This window comes from Actinia tenebrosa, unplaced genomic scaffold (genome assembly GCF_029948245.1).
Source record: "Actinia tenebrosa isolate PJP-AT-01 unplaced genomic scaffold, QUT_ActTen_1.0 PGA_scaffold4__44_contigs__length_22323623, whole genome shotgun sequence".
Taxonomy (NCBI): domain Eukaryota; kingdom Metazoa; phylum Cnidaria; class Anthozoa; order Actiniaria; family Actiniidae; genus Actinia; species Actinia tenebrosa.
The window spans coordinates 10,651,755-10,672,798 of NW_028292581.1; the positions used below are offsets into that span (position 1 = coordinate 10,651,755).

The 21,044-nt window shown below is 36.6% G+C and overlaps 3 protein-coding genes across 3 annotated transcripts; 2 read left to right on the plus strand and 1 right to left on the minus strand.

The window, feature by feature from the left end:
* Positions 1 to 136: 136 nt before the first annotated feature.
* Positions 137 to 6,777, plus strand: LOC116307278 (uncharacterized). The gene is made up of 4 exons (XM_031717448.2): positions 137 to 757; positions 3,082 to 3,237; positions 3,759 to 4,340; positions 5,154 to 6,777. The coding sequence occupies exons 1-4, from the start codon at positions 319 to 321 to the stop codon at positions 5,414 to 5,416; spliced, it is 1,440 nt and encodes a 479-aa protein (XP_031573308.2). The 5' UTR covers positions 137 to 318; the 3' UTR covers positions 5,417 to 6,777.
* Positions 6,778 to 12,907, minus strand: LOC116307288 (dynein axonemal assembly factor 19). The gene is made up of 2 exons (XM_031717459.2): positions 12,712 to 12,907; positions 6,778 to 7,972 (listed from the first exon to the last, which is right to left on the minus strand). Exons 1-2 carry the CDS (start codon positions 12,905 to 12,907, stop codon positions 7,476 to 7,478), a joined length of 693 nt encoding a protein of 230 aa, XP_031573319.1. The 3' UTR covers positions 6,778 to 7,475.
* Positions 12,908 to 13,063: 156 nt separating this feature from the next.
* LOC116307269 (uncharacterized) lies at positions 13,064 to 20,978 on the plus strand. Its single transcript, XM_031717435.2, has 3 exons — positions 13,064 to 13,342; positions 15,742 to 18,101; positions 19,182 to 20,978. Exons 2-3 carry the CDS (start codon positions 15,761 to 15,763, stop codon positions 19,919 to 19,921), a joined length of 3,081 nt encoding a protein of 1,026 aa, XP_031573295.2. The 5' UTR covers positions 13,064 to 13,342; positions 15,742 to 15,760; the 3' UTR covers positions 19,922 to 20,978.
* Positions 20,979 to 21,044: the final 66 nt, after the last annotated feature.

A 21,044-nucleotide genomic window follows, 5' to 3' on the forward strand; every position in this document is an offset into this window, starting at 1 on the left:
AACAAAACAAGCAAAATGCAAATAATAATCTGATTATTTTATAGAAGCCCGTCACAGGCGCCGCCTGACTTACTCGCGCTGCTTTCTGGGTAATATTGGCTAAGTTGGTGACTAATACGCATGTGCAGTTCCTCGGTGATCGCATTACGTGTAAGGAATGTAGAGACGCCATATCTATGCTACTTTTATAAGATGTTTGAAACAACGACTTTTTGATCTTTAGTCGAATATTAACTGCCAAGAAGAGATACAACTAGTTTACAACGAAGTTTTACATCGACGACTAAACTGGGGAGCCAGTTAAGTGCCAGCTACAACATGGTTATCAGTGTTTTGCGTTCGTTTGTTTTGTACATTTTATTGGCTTCCCTGTCTCACACGGTTTATCTCAACAACATCGATGGCTGTCCACCAATTCATGTCCAGAAAAACAGAATTCTAAGAACTAAGGAATCGCTCAACAATGGAGCGAAGTTTATTCATCGTGAATTCGTTCAATCGGCGAAGGAATGCTATAAACTTTGCTGTGGAAGAGGAGGTTGTAATTTGGGGATGTTGTCGTACAAGAATTCATCGAGTGTTCATGGAGAAATAGTCAGAACATGTTATCTTTTCGATTGTGGCTCTCCTAGTAAATGTATCTTTTCTTCTTATGATCATTATGCGACGATTGAGTTTGAAGACGGCAGAAGCCATGATAAATCAAGTAAAATCGACCAAAATCCGAAAAGTGGATCAACGAAGGCACACGAAGAAAGTAAGGATGTTGTCTATTATAGTAATATAATTATATTACATTTATGAAGCTACTTTTATGTAGAAAGAAACCTAAAAAGATAATGCAAGATTTGTAATTTAGTTACTGTTATTTTCTTTCGTGAATTTGTATTGTTTTTGGAAGATGAGTATAAATTTAAACATATATTCTTGGAATATGTTTTGGAATACTACGTAGTAAATTTTCAAAGAACGTTTTTGATAGGAAATTTATTTTTACATGTGTTAAGTAAGGTGTGGTAAGGTTTTTGCATTTTATCTATTCCTGACCACTACATTTTGTACGACGTAATTAAATAAGACGTAAGAATATTGATTTGTCTTCATGGAATCCAATAAATTAGGTGACATGAAATACTGGAAATAAGTTATTACGTACAGTTTAATGGCAAAAAGGAGCATATACAAATCAAAAGAAAAGAAAATATAACAAACATAATAGGCCATAGGAAGATCTGCAAAGGAGTCCTGGACCCCATATAGAAGCAGACCACCAGAAATATTACATACAAGAATAATAAAAATATAAATAGATAAAATTTGGAAAAACATATAAATGTATATACAGCACTAGTAATAATGAGATAAAAAAGTAAATTATGATTGTAGCATTAAAAATTTCCTAACTTTAGACTTAAAGTTCTTAATATTAGTGACATTACGAGTGTCAACTGGCAAAGAGTTCCATGAGTCTATTATTCAATTAAAATATGAAAATTTAAAAGTGTCAGTTCTAGCATATTTCTTTTTTAACATCAAAGTATCATATCATCTGTGAGAATAGTTATCATCTTTAGAACTGTACAAAATCAGAAACATTAATGTCAGAGAGTCCATTAAGTGCTTTGAAAAAGAAAGACACATCAGCAAGAACTCTTCTATTTTCCAATAACAGGAGATTTAACTTTTTTAAGCGTGTTTCATAAATATCATCATTCTTCAAAATAAATTTAGTAGCACGTCTCTGTACTCTTTCTAGTTTGTCAATATCTTAGAAGGAAAAAAATAACAAGGACTTAGTCAAACAGCATACTTCTTTATTACTTTAACAAGAAGATAGACTCTGTTGGTTTTTTTTAAACATATATATATATATATATATATTCAAGGGATTTTTATTAGAATATAATTTTTCATCATTGTTCATTCTTGACCCAATTTTCAATATAACCAGTTCGTTAATTTGCAGAAATCAATAGATTGTTAATTTATAATACATCATAAAAGACTTTGATTTAGATATTTGTACCCTCTTGATACCTTAATTGCCAGAAAGCTTTTTAAAAAATCGTAGAGACCAGGGTTTGAAATCTATTTTGAAAACAACAAACTAAAAACCTAGCCGAAACAAAGCCTTACAAGTGAGTGCAAGTAAGAAAATTAAACAAGTATACATCATGGAGAACATCCTTATCTTGTTACCTGTTTTAAGGCCAGGAATATTCAAGTTGACAAGTTCCTTGTTGAGTAGCAAATGATTTGATAGCAGAAGAATATTAAAAAAACCATGTATATAAAGGCTCAACAAGCAGGTCAACTTGTGGCTGATAGAAAACTTTATGTATACGCAGAACATTTTTTTATGATGCATGCAGGGCCATAAAGGTGACTAAAATATGTAAGCTAGCTTATTTATTTTCTACCCAAAGAATCAACCACATTTACAATGCAACACACAAAAGTAAGACCACATTTTATGCATTCACATGCTTCTATGCACAGGTTCTATACGTTAAACCTACACATTTCGATGCAAAGCTGGCTCGTTTTACCAAATAAGGAGTGCAATCACTCATTTGGCAGAAAAAAGAATGTGCATAGAAGTATTGCGAATACATTCTTAAGATGAGGTCTTACGTTTGCGCATTGCGCTGTAAAAAAACTTTGGCAAACCCCACAAATTTATACAAAATATACAGTTTCGGCCACTGTCTGGCCAAAATTTGGACTTTTCCAGTCAAATCTTTGCCTTTCTGGTTATTTTAACCAGTAATGTTGAGTCAAAGACAAGGTATAACTGATTGGATCAAAAACTAATTTGGCTGGTCATAATAATCAGCAACTGGCCAGATGTTATCTTAACCCCTGATATATACGTAAACTTCATTTCTCTGTTAGCCTTCTAGCATATCACAGTACTCTCTTTCACAGTTTCCTGCATCATCTTCAAAGGTAGCCATGATAGAGACCTCTCACTTCTTTGATGCAAAGACATGGCTACCTATATTTTAAGATGGTGCCGGAAACTTTGAAGCAGACTATTTGCATACTCATCAGGAACACTATATTATTTGTTGTTTATAGATTGTCCACTTGGTGTTCCAGTGGCCATGTGTATGAATGATCCATGTATCAATGCTGTTTGTCCTGGCAATCCATTGGCCTTGTGTAAGCCAAGCTTTTGTGGGTCTTGTCATGCGAAGTTTTATGATGATGATGGCAAAAATGTGAATTGTTATGGTACGTTCCAATAAAATAGCAACCTTTAATTTATTTGCATGGATGTCACTTGCTTTTCTATTTTAAAATGATTTTATTGGGCATTCATTCACAGGAACCCATTCTCAGGCCTGGAGGCCTGGACATCTGGGGAAGGGGGGGGGGGGGGGGGGGGGACAATAATGTTACATAATATCATATTACATAATATTATTTTGGGATTATGTTTATGTATGCTTATGTTGATTATATAAAAAAACTGGGGGGGGGGGGGGGGGCAGGCCTACAGTGGCTCCTCCCCTTGCTACATGCCAGATTAGCCATTTTACATACCTGTATAGGATGAAGTCTAATTTCAAAGCATTATTCAAATTTGAACCTTACAACTGCTACTGAATGCTTTGTGTTTGACTAGTGAACAGCAGGTATTCCTTCTCCAGGGGAAGCTTGATGGGCCTATGGGCCACCTCCAAAACTGCTCTTTTTGTTCAAGTCTAGAATGACAATCTCTCTGATCATTTTCTTTTGTTTTATACTTGTAGCTCGCACAAATGAACCAGACAATACAAAAAATTCAAATGAACACAAATGGCTTGATAGTGGCATTTTTGCAGAGAATGACAAACCCCACTCCAACACTCACCAGAAACCAGTACACAACGTTCAGGACCTTGAAAGTCGTCTTCATGAAATGACCAGTGATAACAAGCAATCTCACCAAAGTACAATAGCGTCTTCTTCTAGAAAGGACAAAGATCAGCACAGAAACTCCTGGAATAATCAAGGCAGTAGCGACGGTTCAGAGCATCAAGCACCAGTTCATACATCAAGAGGTTCTTCATCTCACAGAAATCAGAAACCAGATCCCACAGATCCACCATTTCATGAGTGGAGAAAATTCATTGACAACAATCCAGATTATCCTAAAGTAAAAATGGTCACAGAAAAACCTACACCAAAACGCACGCCTAAACCAACAGATGAGAAATCGACTGAACCCTTTCATCAATGGAGAGAGTTTATTGATAACAATCCAAAATATGACAAGAAAATCAAAACTTCTAAGACACAACAACTTACAAGACCACATGTTACTACTCTCAAGACCAAGCCTGCAACTAAAGGTAATCATTATAGAGATTATCACAATTTTTTAGCTTGATCATATCGATTTTATTCACGACTTTTTGTATCTTGTCACAAACGACTACGTCTGCAAGCGAGCGATATGATATGGAAAATGAGGGGGGGAGATATCAAGATCTTATCATGTAATAATAATTTTGTTACACATTTACTTTTTACCACGAAGTGATATCACATCACTTCAGTGATGTAGTTTTTTTTATAAATACAGTAAAAACCCACAAAAAAACCCAATATTTTCCAAAGTCAGACTGCAGTAGTTCTTATATATTTTGGTTTCTAGTGAGAAATCAGTCTAAGTATAGGTTCTTACAGCACAACATGCAAAAGTATGACCACATATTATGACTATTACTTTAGGACTGACAGTGCTTTATGTCAAAATTAGGGGCAGGTCCAGGAATTGGATAAAGGGGTTGCTGAAAAACTTCAGAATCAGAGAAACCTCTACAACATGTATTGACTAACCAAAATAAAAGAAAGGGACCATGGACCCTTGGGTCTTCTCTACCACTAATCCCCCAATCTAAATTCTTTATTTTTTGATTACTTTTCAGTTTTTGAATTTCAGTTAAGGTTTTTCGTCAGTCAATGGTTACTTTAAGTCATTTAGAGTGATTTTCAGAAACCGGTGAAACAAATACCATTAGTTTAATTGTGTCATAGTGAATTGACAACAAAAGAACAATGAAATTAGAGTCAACTATGTGTGGTGTGTTTTTCACGGGTTTATGAAAACCACTCTAAGATGTCTGGTATTTGTAAATAATGTAATATGGTGTTTATTCTAGTTGGTACCAAGATTCCTCCCAAAGTAGATAACAATAGCGCAAGCAGTAATAGGAATATTACAGATGTCAAGGTGGTCATTGAAACTAATCATCTTCGCATTGTGGAAAACAAGGCTGTTGTCCCACTTGCTATATTCCTAGTTATAGCACTCCTCTTGCTCATAGTGGTTGGTTTAAGACTCAGAATGATGAAAAACAGGCTCCGAAGGAAAGCATTTGCCACAGACGACGCTGATTATCTCATAAATGGAATGTACTTATAAATATATTGAGTCATTCATATTATTAATACTATTGTCTTAAAGAATTTAATGATAACTTTACAAGTTATTGACAGTCCCATTGCTATGCATCCATGCATACACATAAAAAGAAAAATCCAAGCCACTTGCATTGTAATAAAACCAAAAACATTGTTAAAGTGTAACGCTAACTCTTTCAATCATTATTGTGAGTCATGGTCCAAGAAAATATTTCTATTCTTTACCCACAATATAAGCTCTGTAATATAATTATTATAGTTGTGTGTGTGTGTTTCTTTGTTGTTGTTGTTATGTATGCCTCTGTATGTTATTTACTGGCTGGAAGGTCTGTTTATTTTTTGCCAAAAGCCTTTTTACAGACTGTGGCTGTAGGCTTGTGCTCTGTTTTAAGGACTGAGGCCTACAATTTTCTGAATATAGATCAACTTCAATAACTCAATTTTCAATTGAAATTCTACTTGGTCTAAACCATGGAATTGTGGCAGTCTGAATGCAAGGGCCAGTCCCTATGATGAGGCAACAAATAATGATATTGACAAACATCAGTTTACAGGATGTAGCTTAGAGGTCATTTTGAATTGGACTGTCATTATGGCACACATCAAGATCATGTAATATGCAATAATCATATGGGCCAAGCCCTGTATGTCATTTCTAACATTTCTAAGCTGTATAATTTATAAAGTATGAAGCATTTTGGTGTTTAATGTCCCAATGTACCTACAGTAATGGGAAAACCTGGTGACTGTTAAACTAATAACAAATGAATAATATTGGGTAATAATAAATAATAACATTAGATTTAGTATTTAAAATGTGAGTCATGAACTCTGGGCAGTGCCTTAAAAAATAATCCCTAACTTCCTCATACTATAGCTACAAGACATTAACCAGGATTAATTCCATTGTATAATATGCATATTGCACAGGCCAGTGAGATCATAATGACTTTAGTTATATTCTTGTATTTGACATTTTCACAGTCACCTCTAACTGTGCATCTGGGAAGGGGAGGGGGGAGGGAGGCACGGATCAGCATTGGCATAACAGATATTTTACCTTTCTGATTTTCATGTTGGGATTTTTTTAGACATAGCAATTTGCTTTATTAGTTTATTGAAAATACACTTGCTCCTGAAGCACACTGCCTTATAGGTGATGTGAAAGTAAGAGAATTGATGGCATATATCATTTGTTAATGGATTCGTTATATATTTAAGAATAATTAATGTAATTTGGTTAAATATTTAAACCATTTCTGACTCAGCCTTTAAACTAAGATAAAAGTTAGCATGGTATAATTAAGGATTTAGTTTGCATCAAGATGAACAATAAAAAAGTAAAAAGCGAATATGCAACTATTGGAGTCCAGGTCGTTTATTATAGATATTTTGATTCATCTTAGATTATATAGTTGTCATGGTAAACTGGGACCTTTTGATTAGTTGTCCCCTTATTTTCAATTCTCCCATCCACCAAAAAAGAGGATTTCATTTTATTTTGCTTGATCCTTTGAGGAAAGGAACACCATAACAGCTTTTGCCAATTACTGGGGTCCCAACTATTCCACAAAAACCTATCACTGCACGACTGACCAGTTTTGATTGGCTGAAGCAAAAAAGCAAACACCATGCAGCTTGGTTTTACCAAGTTTGTGTAATAGAGTGCTCACACTAAATCCGTGAAACAAATACTAATTTTTAGCACTAAATAGTGATAATTAAACAATAGAAAACAAAGGATTCTGTATGAAATAGTACTAATTATTAGTACTATTTAATGTTCACGGTTTTAGTGAGTGCACTCTATTGAAAACTGCTATAAATATTTAAACTTATCATATAATTTTTTTAATATTTAGAAAGAAGTACTGTATATCAATTTCCAATCAGTCAGTATGTGAAAATGAATAGAGTTGCTTCTTCAAGGTTTTTCTTCCAGTTGAATAATTTGAATTTATTGGAAGGATATAGAGCCACTTGTGGAAACACTTCTAAATTGGCACACTGTTTTATTTTATTTTTATTTCTTTTAATAAGGTTATTTTCCCTCCAAAAAATCATAAGTTAATTTTATAAATGCTTAAAAGTTCTTGTAATTTATCTTTACTGTTGATATAATCTTGAGATCCACTATCATTGATTAGATGATTCAGATGTTGAAATAAATCTTGTAACAACCCTTTTTCTTTACTGCTAAGGAAATCTAATGACAGATTAAACCGTTTGGTTGTAGATAAGTGCCAAAGTAGGTCGAGAATGATTTCAGTGTCTTGTTTCTGATGGCACTGCTCAAGGACTTCTAAAAACTCCCCTAGCAGTCCCATAGAGATCTCGTTTTTAAATATTTTCCCCAGATTTACCCCACCAACTTTGCAGAGGTAGTGGTATTTGTCTTGACATATTTTGAGTTCATGTTTCCATGTTTTTAAAAAGTTGTGAGGAGTAAGTTGCAGTTCCGAGGACCTACTCACTACAGATGATGAAGAAATCTGTGTCTTGATGTCTGTTTTCTTAGATGCGAGACAATTCCAAGGTTGCTTCATCTTCTTTTGGTCTGAAAACATAAATGTTCACTATATTACTGCAGTTTTCAATATTTTGCAAACTCCGACATTTCAATGGCATATTCAATGCCGTTAGTCAGGAATATAAAAGGCACAAAATGATTAATTTTGATTGTCGGCAGCGAAAAATCAAATTTATATAGCGTCTCTTTCCCATATACTAATATGGATATGTTCAAAGGTGCTTTACGATGAGTTATAAATAAGAAATGGTAAGTATGAGGTGTAGGTACTGAGGATGGTCACTGCCAGGGTTTCTTTGCACCCTCAATGGTTCTTTTATGTTCCTCTGATATTGAACTTGCAACAACCAAGTTTGCAGAATATCAATACATGTAAGAGCGACTGTCCAGAAATATCGAGCAAAATCGAAAATTTGTGGCCACAATCAAAAAAATAAAAGTCCTTCATTTTTGGTCTGTAGACACTATTTGATGAGTTTATGAACGTACTGGGGTCGGTTTTTCGATCTACGTAAAAAATCCGGATTTTTTTGAAAAAAACGATTTCACCCCGTGTCGGTCTAAAAATTGCCCAAGAAACGGCTGCGAATCACGCTTTCAAAAACATTCTCGCTCCAAGTGAAAACCCAAGTTACAATCAAATTTGCGACTGAATTCAAGAAAAGGGATGTTGAACAATTGTTCCAGGTGAATTTAGACGTTTTAAACTAAACTTTAGATAGAAAAAATTGCATTCTTCCAGCACAGTAATTCACAGTCTCGTAAAACACTGATTTTACCTCACATTTATAAAAGCGATTTTTTGCATGTGGCCATTCTCCAATTTTTACAAAACTCAAGCTGTACAATGTTCAAATGATAGAATAATAACACGAACTACAAAAATTAGTTTGGGTTTTTCCACAGGCCTTATGAAAACTTTATGCGAAGTTGGAAAAATTTGCCATGTAAATATGCAAATTAGCAGTTTGTTTACATCTCTACACCACAGATCACGGCCGCGAAAAAAGTCATCTAAAATAGTTTTAACAGCTTATTAATCCACACATTAGCCTATCTAAGGACTATCTAAGCATTAAACGATTATTTTTTGAAGTTAAGCCTACATTTCCGGTGTTGAAGACACTCAGCTTGCTTGCCTCGGTGGCATTCCATCGGTGCGTAGTAAACTTAGTAATCATAAATGACTGTTAACATGCTCTATAAACGTTACTATTCCTCACTAGTGGTATCCAGCTTATCACATAGTATTTTCACATACTGAGTATAAGCTTGAAAGTTTGTATTACTTTGTAAATAAGCAGTGATCCAACCTGTCAAAGCGGATTATGTGAGCTGATGGCGTGACAAACAACAGTTTGCGCGGAGCCGGACGTGACGTCGTTTGGTACAGTACCTTTTTTATTGCCTGAACATCTTGTGATTTGGCATAAACTAAAGAGAATCACTTGTTATCAAGATTTGTTTTTTTAAGCTTTCAATGATATTGTTCTTTACGACAAAAAGACCCCGATTTGAATAAGGCTGCATTCATATTGTATGGCAGAAGGGGCGGAGGCAGATGAAATCTTTAAGTGACAAAAAAATTCTTAAGACCACCCAAAAGTCCCCCAAAAAATAATATACCCCCCCCCCCCCCTGGCAAACTCTCGTAGCTTGTTCTAAAAGTTTTGCATCCCCACCAATTCTCTGAAAAAAGTTTTCAACCCCCCTCACAACCACTCTCTGCCATACATTATGAACGCATCCTAATGTCTCATGGAATTCAGACATCAAAGAACTAGTTTATATAATAAGTTAACTGGAATCATCAAACCACATCCCACATCGATTTGCAATCAAGTAGCTTGCGTCCCTCGAGTTGTTCGACTTAACAAAGTCAACTCTTCCATTCGTAAGACAACTTCACTCTCTTCGTTGGCCTCCCCAAGACTATTTCTATGTGTGTAAGGGACTGGTCATAAATCATAAAGTATAGGGGGGGGGGGGGGGTTGGGGGCAAAATCAGGGGATGGGTCACATAATTTTGAACTCCTTAAAAGGGGTGGGCTGTTGATAAAATTTGACAACTAAAATGGGTGGGCCTGCAATTTTGCTTCTAAGCTGGTTTTGGGTCATCAGGATTTTCAGCATCATTTTATGTGGGCCACGATAAAAAACACTGATTCTATTCTGATTTTGCCCACCCCCCCACCCCCCTTATACTTTATGACCAGTCCCTAATCAATGATGTAGTAGCGTCAAGCTTGCACGTACAGTTTCACGACTGAGCACTGCGCAAGTAGTCATGGCGTCGTATTAACCGTATATATTAGTCAATATAATACTAGCAATCCACCAACCTACCTGAACCAACAGCAAGAAAAACACCAGTCTCTTTTAACACAGTTTTCGATCCCCTTTTGCTCAAACCCCACTCTGCTTTTGGCTTCCTTTTGACATCGGCTTTGTGCTGAGAAAGAGTTACGGGTACAGAACATTTCGCTGATGTCCGTTTACAGCTGACGCCCAAGGACGCACGGTGATGCGGACAGATTGTAAGGCTGTCTATGTTTCTAGGGGGCTCAAAAATACATACTCTTGCGAGAATTAATTCGACCTCGGTTTCAACTTCAACTATACTAAAACATCGTTTGTCCTCGGCGATATCCCGTTTACATCTTGTCAAAGGAACGTTAGTGACAGATCTACTTCTTTCTTTTGGGTCAAACCCATAATGACCACCAATGATGGCTTGAAAAGAACACGATACACGAGCCTCCATAACTGATGCTCACCATAATTAACAAATTCCTATACTGACCATAAACACTTTGTTAAATGCTACTTTTATTTTTGTCTACCTGGTAATGTACAACACATTTTTCTAATTTGATTGAAACTATCAAATTCCTGGACTCTTCGGCCACACACGCGTCATGTTCAGATCACAGTTCTATCAAATCGCACTATCGACATAAAATATTATATATATATTTACTTAAAAGTTTATTTTCTTTTTTCTCTTAGTCTTATTTCAGATTTACGTTTCCACGAAACCAGGCGTGTCTATCATACATTCGATCTATTGTACAGCCATGAAGCTAGTGCTAGTGGGGTATGGGAGGGGGAATTGTATACCCGTCTACAACTGTACTCATACATGTAACCAATTTTAAACATGACTTCGATCAAGCAAGAAAGCATATGACAGCTAAAAAAAAACAAATCTTGATAACAAGTGATTCTCTTTAGTTTATGCCAAATCACAAGATGTTCAGGCAATAAAAAAGGTACTGTACCAAACGACGTCACGTCCGGCTCCGCGCAAACTGTTGTTTGTCACGCCATCAGCTCACATAATCCGCTTTGACAGGTTGGATCACTGCTTATTTACAAAGTAATACAAACTTTCAAGCTTATACTCAGTATGTGAAAATACTATGTGATAAGCTGGATACCACTAGTGAGGAATAGTAACGTTTATAGAGCATGTTAACAGTCATTTATGATTACTAAGTTTACTACGCACCGATGGAATGCCACCGAGGCAAGCAAGCTGAGTGTCTTCAACACCGGAAATGTAGGCTTAACTTCAAAAAATAATCGTTTAATGCTTAGATAGTCCTTAGATAGGCTAATGTGTGGATTAATAAGCTGTTAAAACTATTTTAGATGACTTTTTTCGCGGCCGTGATCTGTGGTGTAGAGATGTAAACAAACTGCTAATTTGCATATTTACATGGCAAATTTTTCCAACTTCGCATAAAGTTTTCATAAGGCCTGTGGAAAAACCCAAACTAATTTTTGTAGTTCGTGTTATTATTCTATCATTTGAACATTGTACAGCTTGAGTTTTGTAAAAATTGGAGAATGGCCACATGCAAAAAATCGCTTTTATAAATGTGAGGTAAAATCAGTGTTTTACGAGACTGTGAATTACTGTGCTGGAAGAATGCAATTTTTTCTATCTAAAGTTTAGTTTAAAACGTCTAAATTCACCTGGAACAATTGTTCAACATCCCTTTTCTTGAATTCAGTCGCAAATTTGATTGTAACTTGGGTTTTCACTTGGAGCGAGAATGTTTTTGAAAGCGTGATTCGCAGCCGTTTCTTGGGCAATTTTTAGACCGACACGGGGTGAAATCGTTTTTTTCAAAAAAATCCGGATTTTTTACGTAGATCGAAAAACCGACCCCAGTACGTTCATAAACTCATCAAATAGTGTCTACAGACCAAAAATGAAGGACTTTTATTTTTTTGATTGTGGCCACAAATTTTCGATTTTGCTCGATATTTCTGGACAGTCGCTCGTAAATCCTATATCATAAAAGATATAAAATTGTACTTTATTTCAAATACCAAAGTAAGTCTTTTCATGGCAGGGAATGTAGAAAATGTCTTATTAGCTGAAGTAACAACAAAAATGTGGAAATTTAAGGTCTTAAGATAATTCTTGACCTAAATCTCCCAATAATACAAAACATTTAGAGTTGCTATGGCAACATAATACAGCATTGTGTCTATATGCTTCCTTAAAAGCACCACACTGAAATGACACTGAGAGACTTTCTAATAGATATGGCATAAGCCTCGGTAAAAAATAAATTCTTCGTTTTTCTAAATATTCTTACATGAAATATTTTTCTCCCAAGGCAGCTGAAAAAACTCGCGAACTCTGACAGAGATTATGTATTTTAGTACAAAAAAAAAGCTTATCTAACTTTAATATAAGCTTATGCGTGTTGTTCTAAAAAGGTGATAGAGGTATTCTATATAAAGCCTACCTATTTTATCTTTCTTTTCCAGAGGCTTCAAATGAGAAGCAGCAACAATATCCTTGAACTCTTCGTAACTGCCAACGCGCTGCTCGACTGCTCGGAACTTGGCCGCATTTTCTCGTTTATACTTCTCGTCAGCTTCAACAGCTAAGTTGAATTCTTTCTCTAGCTTTTGAAAGTCGATTCCTTCGTCTCCATCCATTGTAAACTCTTGTTTTAAGGACGACTTAATACGACTTTTTGGTCAAATACAACAACTCTTATGAAAGAAGAGGGTCTCTTATGGAAGGTCTGGATCTAGACACAGGAACCCCAGCTAACGACAAAATTATTTTGCTCTCTTTTCTCTGTTTTTCTCTTTAGAAGTGTAGTTTCTATAATTATAGACATTATTGAATGAATAGAATCTCGTTTTTAATTTGTTACGAAAAAAATGTAATAACCCAAAATAAACCCTTAAAATATTGGTATTTTTCTAAATAGAAAAAATGGAGCAAAAATGTTTCTCGTGGGAGGTCTCCTGAGTAGACGTTTGCACCACTTCGGCCCAGAGATCTGCACACATGTGAAAGTAGATGCTATAAGCTAAAGACTAAAAGACTAAATGCAGTTTTAATGCAGAGCTGTGTTTCATAAGGTAAGGAAATTACTATTTATAAGGATAAAATGCCAAAAAGATACAAAATGTTTTCCTTGATCTCTCTCAGCTTGGTTTCATTGATGTCGAAGGGGAAGTGCTTGGCGCGCTTTTCTTGGCTTTCGCCATGGCGGCCTAAAAATACGATGGCTGTGCTTTTGCATCTATTTTGCCATTCAAGTCCTCGCTTTTACATTGAAGGACACTAAATATTAGTCTTTGGTCCAAAAAGAGTAAACCTTAGTCACTAATCAATGACTTTTTCGACTCAAAAGGGTACATACTTTGTTTCTTCGCGACATAGTGGCACTTGCTTGAATGAAGCGAGGCTTCGAAAGCGCGAATAAACTGCTTTGCTTTACAACAGTTGGCTTTGAAAGTACCAAGAATAAAAGATTTCATTATTTTTTCCCCGGTTAGATTGATTAATTCATACAAAAGTTTTGATAAAGCAGCAAAAAAAGGAACCAAAGTGAATGAACGTTCTCTGTCAACCAACGCGCCATCTTGTTTCACTGACCTCTCGAAAAAAAGGCCGTCCTCTCGATTCGTAAGAGAAAACTGTTGACTCTCACCCGAATCACAAAGCAAAGTAATTCCAGAATTAAGTTCTTGTGATTTCACCTCAACTTGGTTGACTTTGAAGGGTTTGTAGGAATGGTTTGTAGACGCACTTTCTAAATACAGTAAAGAGTGATCCGAGCTTCTACACGAAGTTCTTATCCGACGAAGGTACTTCATGAGGGATGAAATACGAATTTAGTGGCGAAAAGCTTAGTAGATTTTTTATTTTGTTTATTAAAGTCACGAACGTATTTTAAGCATGATATATTTTGGTCCTAATATTAAACTGTAGATTTTTTCAAGACTTTTACAATAAGATCTTGCTTTGATGATATTCATCAAAACCTCATGGTAGACATGCATAGAGAGGGGGATGGGGTGGTGTGAATAGGGGTATGCAAATCTATCAAGCCGTTGAAATTAATGTCTGAATCATGGTTATTATTAACTATGTCTGAATCCATCAATCTTCAAAAAAAAGCTCAAATCTGAATCCCCAAATAATTTGACAGCTGTCTTGTATGTTTGTCTTGACTGACAAAAACAAATTAAATGAAAAATGTTAGTGGAAAATATTTGTTAAAATTCATATTAAAATTCATATTTTTCACTTAATTTTTTTCGTTTAATTTTTTGATTAAAATCTTGTACAGCCTTGCAGTTTATGAAAATGATGTTGATATTTTGCTGTTCAAGCAGTGTCATCCATGCCATTCCAATAAATAATAAATTAAGCAAGAATGCTGCCACTTACAACATGTTTTGTGAACTTTATTGTATTCCATTTATTTGTTTGTTCATTCATTCATTTATGTATTTATTTATTTATTTCTTACTTCCTTCCTTCCTTTCTTTGCTTGCTTATTTATTTATTTATTTATTTATTTATCTGCAAGTGTAGCAGCATTTCCTCATGATGAGTGACTAGAGGAACATAAAGAAATCATATTGAAAAAAAAAACCTGCAAACGATTTCATCATTATTTCACTTACAGTTACAACTTACTTGAAGGTTACTGTAAATGTATTTTCTCATAATGGCCAGCTTTTAGTAATATAAATTACTAGTTACAACAGGGCTTCTGACAGAATGCGGACAAAAAGTTCAAACTATGTGGGATTTCTCCCAGGATTATGCAGAAAGAATGGCAAATTATTACTTGCGGAAGTGGGGGAGGGGGGGGGGTGGGGAATGGGGGATTACACAATAGCAAAAACAACAAAAAAACACTTCAGTGTTCAATAAATTTCTTACAATAATTTTGTTCTTTTTTCATAAATCTACCATTTTTGATCATTTCTTAGAGTTAAGTATCTAGATCTTGCATAAAATCTGTCACCACTGCCACCACTTTAAAACAAACGAGCAAAGAATTACGCTAAATAACAATAAACTGGTGCCATCTTGAAAAGTACTAGTTACCAGACCCCTTCACGACTTCTAACTAAAGCCACCTTGTAGTTTTTACAATAAAATTCAAATGCTGTGTTGCTTCAAAATTTTGCAAGTAACTTTTAAAATATTCCTTTTGGACCAAATCAAGGGATTTAGGATACATTTTCTTCGTTAAGTTTTCTTTAGATTTTGGACGAATTATGCAGGACTTGTACTTATTATGCAGAACAAAGTAAATCATGCGGATCCAATCAGCGCATTCTGTCAGAAGCCCTGTTACAACAACCACACTTAAATGATGTCATAATCATTAACAAATTGAAGGTATAAACCTTTATGACTTATTGACGCAGCTCTCTATTCAACTATTTACTTATTGTTGAATCAATACTGAAAGTACTGAGTTAGGGCTCATATACAGTTTTCTTTTCTTTTTCAGTTTAACAGCCTTCTTCAACATGTACTATCCATTTTCTCTTGTGGTTCTTTTTTCTATCTGCCTTCACCAGTACCACTGTATTACAATCGGAGACGAAGAACACAATGTTTTACAGGAAATTGTCCAAGAATTTGAGAACTCACCGACAGATTCCAGATATGACCATGTCATTTACTTGCCTATCGGCCAAGCTCACATTGTTCCAAAAGTCTTTATCTGGTGCCCAATGAAGCATTTTCAAATGCCTTTGAGATGTCCTGTTGACAACTACCCATTGAGGTTTAGAGGCTTTACTAAATCATTGCAAGTGCATAAGAACAAGGAACGTTCACCAAGACTAGTGTATGACATTGGGGGCAATATTCTTCTTGTGCAGTCTTATTATGTGTGTGCTCTTGAAGATCAAGATAAGTGTCATGGATATTTATCAGCAGCTTCTGAAATCATGGAAAAACTCCCAGTCAATGTGGCCCAGAAGTTACCTCTTTTTCTTCACTACAAAAGTGGGTTTTCCAATGACTTTCTGGATTTCCTGCTTGTCAGCTTAAGTCAAGGACACACCTTCCAAGAGATCTCTGAGATGATATCATCACTGAATTATCGCAAGTTTGTGCAAAGAAATAATCTTGCTGGGGTGATAGACCTTGCGAGAGATTTCCACGACAATATTCTTTATTCTACAAGCGGTAGTGATAAACTGATGCATGTGTTTTTGTGGGACTTTGAGAAGAACAACAAAGCATATGAAATGCACTTGAATAACATTCCTTGTAGTACCCTGGTTTGTGATAGTTCATTTAAGTTGGAAAGAAAATGTAAAGTCAAAGGACCAACTACCTCTTTAATCAAGAATATGCATCTTGATAACATTTTTCTTGGCTTAAATGAAAATGGAGAGGTAGTCATGTGGAAGCCTGTTGATTCATCAAACTTTGAAGAGCTGAGAGACATTCTTGTAGCATTTAGAGACAGGTTGAAAGCAAGTGAACAAGAACTTAATGCTGTCCTTGTTCCTAACTGTTGTGACATGAGAATGATGTATCAACAAATCTTCCCAGAAGTTCAGGTTAAGATGGGAATAGCACATGCTGTCAGGAGTGTGGCAGAATCACTGCCTAAAGACCATCCTGATACACAAGTCTTTTGTTGTAAGCTATATCAAATATTTAGGAACTCTCAGGATCGGGAGGAAGAACGAAAGGAGGAATCTACGTCTCCTCTTGAAATCGAAGCCAATCTTGACAACTTGTTGACCAATTGGAGAAGCAAACTTTTGGAACCCACAATGGTTGCAATTGACAGACTCAGACGTCACATCAGGCGAGGGTGCTTGTCAGGGATTCCTCCAGGAGAAGGCACTGAGAAGTTTGACAGCTTACATAGACATATTCAGAAGTCATTTCTGAGTCGTGTTACAGTTGTCACACCAGAAATGGCCTTTGCTATTTTTACGTGCTTGATTTATGCCTGGAATTGTAAAAAGCAGATCAAGAGTCACTACAAGGGCAGAAAGGCTGTTCCACTTGTTCCTATAGAAGCACACAAGAACCATCCTAAGCCATCATCAGAGAAACCTGATCCAATTAAGCTTAACATCAAAGCCTTAGGAGACCAAAGCGTAGAACCATTGATTATCGAATGTTCTCAAACAGGTGATGATTCCAATCCAGTCACCTCGATGCTGGTAATCACACCAGATGTCGTAGAGTACATGTTCACAAGACTACTGCATATCCTAGACCTGGTCCATGCATTCAAGATCAAGTGCCAAAAGGCCTTCAGTGTTACAGATTTCCCTATTCTCTCCTCTACGTATGGGATCTCTTTTCATCAAAGGCTTGTTGTTGAGGCAACTGAGCAGGAAGCAAATGCCCAAATCCTGCGAAAGAACCTTTCTGACTTTGGTTTGCAGATAGACAATGTCGCTGGGGATGGTAACTGTTTATTTAGGAGTATCATTCTCCAAGTAAAAAAACTAGCTCAGGTTTCTTCAGAGCTGCAGCAGTTTTTAGTATCCATCAAATTGGATAAGTCTGTAGAAGAAGACACAGCACATCTTCGAAAACTCTTTGTAACCGAACTTCGAGACAGTTTAGCTGCTTATAAGGACTGGATTGACATGGAGAAAGTCAATGTGGAAGAAGATTTAAAGAATTTTCAACAAAGTGGTTTTTTTTCCAGTGACATTGGAGATTTGTGCGTGAAAGTCTGTGCCAACTTACTGCAAGTTCCTATCATTGTTGTACCTTCCTTGCCTAACGTCAAGTTTTTCCCTTTCCTGCCAACTAAGTTTACATCAACTACACCTATATATGTTGCTTATAATCACACTGGTCCAGGGCACTACGATGGGACAAAGGGTAAGTACTATAGGAGAATACCTTTTGGTATGAGTCAGAAACTAATTAGCAATTGGTTCTCAAGCCCTTCCACCTCGTGGTCTATTGATTCATAGGCCATGAGGGCGAGAGGACTAATTGTTTTAGTCGAATCCAACTAGTTGGTCAAATATATAGATGCAAAAAAGTTTTGAATTAAAGTTCAATTTAATGTTTTGGTTTTCAAAGCCAGCACTTTTCGCTACTAGTAGGATATAACTTATAGCCCAGTAGTAGGTCATCCAATCAGAACGCAGCATTGATGATAGACCACTAGTTGGATTTGACCAACACACAATACCTACACAGTGTTTGCTGTAAGATTAAAATCATGGGCTTCTCTAGCATTGTACCCAAACAAAATTTTTCATAGATATTGTTAAGTGCAGTATGTGCTCACAGTCACATATAGTACAGCTTCTGTGTGACTATGCAAGCAGATGTCTATTCTTTCCAGCACTTTTTTTATGAAATCTTTAGTTTTTTGTATAGTACTAGTTGCTGTGATGCAAGCTATTGTCATTACTATGCAACTGGTAATCATTTCGCTGATGAAACAAATAAATTGTGATAATGGTTAGTAACTTGACATCCCAATGCTAATGTATGTAAACACCAACTAGCGCTATAGGACAAAATTTGGTTATCAAAAGTTTAATGCATGATGGTGCTCCCTTGAGGTTGTTCTGATGCCTCCTTTCTTCCCTCCCACCCTTTCCTTCTTCCCTCCCACCCTTTCCTTCCTCCTCCCTCCCACCCTTCCTTCCTCCCTCCACCCTTCCTCCTCCTCCACCCTTCCTTCTTCACTCCCAACCTTCCTTTCTCACTCCCAACCTTCCTTCCTCCCTCCCACCCTTCCTTCCTCCTACCCTTTCCTTCCTTCTTTCATGCCCTTCCTTTTATCTCTTCTTTTTTCCTTTAGTCCACCTACACTCCCATCAAAATTGCAAAATTCCATCAGTCCATCCTTGCATCTATCCTTTTATTCAAGAACCTTACATTCCTTCAGTTACTTACTCAATTTCCTTCTTAACTTTACCCCTTGGGTTGTATTCTATATAGAAATAACAGCGCTCACCCGTTCAAACACGAAGTGCAAGTGTGGCCGATCCTACAAGTACAAATCCGAAGATCCTTCCTCCAAAACCTTCTGTGGAGAAGACAGCAAGTGCCCGTGTGCAATGGCCAACACCCCATGCATTGCATGCCAGTGTTTCAGCTGTGACAACAAACCCACCGTAGACTCTGGCATATCTTGCAAGTGCGGGTTTCGTAGATGGGTTCGTAAGCGCACAGTGCATGGTTCAGTAGATGTGTCTTGTCTTAACAAGGAACGAGCAACCTGTGTCTGTGCCAAAGCCGGGCTGGAGTGTAACCAGAACTGTATTTGCCAAAACTGTGGGAATGGCAAGCCTAAAGAAGAACCCCTAGTGGAAGACAACCACGAAGACACTCCCCAGAAAAGAGCTCGCAAGGGAATCAAACGCAGGTCATGGGGAACAGATCTCAAGGGTTCATCTTTCGAATCTGAGGAGAAGACCAACAGCGAATGGTCAGAACAAGAAGTGATATGTTTGATGGTTTGTAGAGAGGTTCTGGAGGCGTGTAACGTTGAACAGAATGTCAATAATATCAGTCAAGTTTACCGGTACATCGCTGGCTCCAAGAACAATAAAGACTTGGGTTTGTCCATAAGAAGCAAGGAAGATTCCGATATCCATGCAAAACTGTCGTTCTTGCACTCTATCAAACCCGCCAGACTGTTTATCGCTACGGTAGAGACTAATACACAGGTTGAATGAACTGTGTACCGAGTGTTCTAACCCTCCAGACTGTTTATCGCTACGGTAGAGACTAATACACAGGTTGAATGAACTGTGTACCGAGTGTTCTAACCCACCAGACTGTTTATCGCTACGGTAGAGACTAATACACAGGTTGAATGAACTGTGTACCGAGTTTTCAAACCCACCAGACTGGTTACCACAGGAACGGCGATCGATAAATAAGTTGATTGAACCGGGTACCGATAAGAACCACGGGAAGGCATTTCAAGAAGCTTAAATCTACCGAACTTTTTCTTTTCTTTTTTTTCCCCCTGAAATTTACAGAAATTCAAGTTTAAGTTATCGAGTTTGGTATCAAACTGCAATAGTTCTGAACAGTTGTCATAAGTATTATCACAGTGTGCAGTACACAACATTTAGATTCACGGCAGCCATGTTGTGGTGCAGGAACAGGGAAATGGTATTGTAAAGGCCGGTTTAGACGGATACGATTTTCGCCTACAACTATCGTATACAACACGCTCGCGCCATCCTACAACTCGAGTCGTAGCGTGCAAATCAAGCCTACAACTCACCTACGACAGACGCGAGCGTGTTGTGTACGATAGTTGTAGGGAAAAATCGTACCGTCTAAACCGGGCTTGAGAAAAAACATTTTACTTTCCTAAAAAAAACATTCTGTTGCATCTTACTACATAATGGCTGCCTTAAAACCCCTCTACATAGACCTTTTCAGCTTTGGCATATGTTTTTTTTAATATCTCATATCTTCTCAAGCGTTATTGTTAAACAAAGGTCTCGTATCTTGCCTTTGAATATTCTCCTTCATATATTACGAGCGTCGAAGCAGATTATATCCCTTATATTAAATCATCTAAGGCCTCGGCCACAAGATATTTTTGGTAACTGAGATACTCTTGAAGATCTTGTATGTTAGATGTGATTTTAAGGCAATCGTGATCGCCTTGGGTATAAAATGTTTTAAAGGTACGTTTTCAAAAATTCATTCACAAGTGTATATTTTCTATTTCATCGTACTTTTATTAAAAACCTGTCATTCTTCACGCACAAATAGCCTGATAACTTGATCAACGAAAATAAATGACAAAAGACGCTAAAGAAGAGTTAAAATGTTACC

Coding starts and splice junctions, on each gene's coding strand:
- LOC116307278 (XM_031717448.2), top strand. CDS start 319: ATGGTTATCAGTGTTTTGCGTTCGTTTGTTTTGTACATTTTATTGGCT. Junction 758..3,081: donor AACGAAGGCACACGAAGAAA/GTAAGGATGTTG, acceptor TGTTGTTTATAG/ATTGTCCACTTGGTGTTCCA. Junction 4,341..5,153: donor GACCAAGCCTGCAACTAAAG/GTAATCATTATA, acceptor TGTTTATTCTAG/TTGGTACCAAGATTCCTCCC.
- LOC116307288 (XM_031717459.2), bottom strand. CDS start 12,907: ATGGATGGAGACGAAGGAATCGACTTTCAAAAGCTAGAGAAAGAATTC. Junction 7,973..12,711: donor GGAAAAGAAAGATAAAATAG/GTAGGCTTTATA, acceptor TTATGTTTTCAG/ACCAAAAGAAGATGAAGCAA.
- LOC116307269 (XM_031717435.2), top strand. CDS start 15,761: ATGTACTATCCATTTTCTCTTGTGGTTCTTTTTTCTATCTGCCTTCAC. Junction 18,102..19,181: donor GCACTACGATGGGACAAAGG/GTAAGTACTATA, acceptor TATTCTATATAG/AAATAACAGCGCTCACCCGT.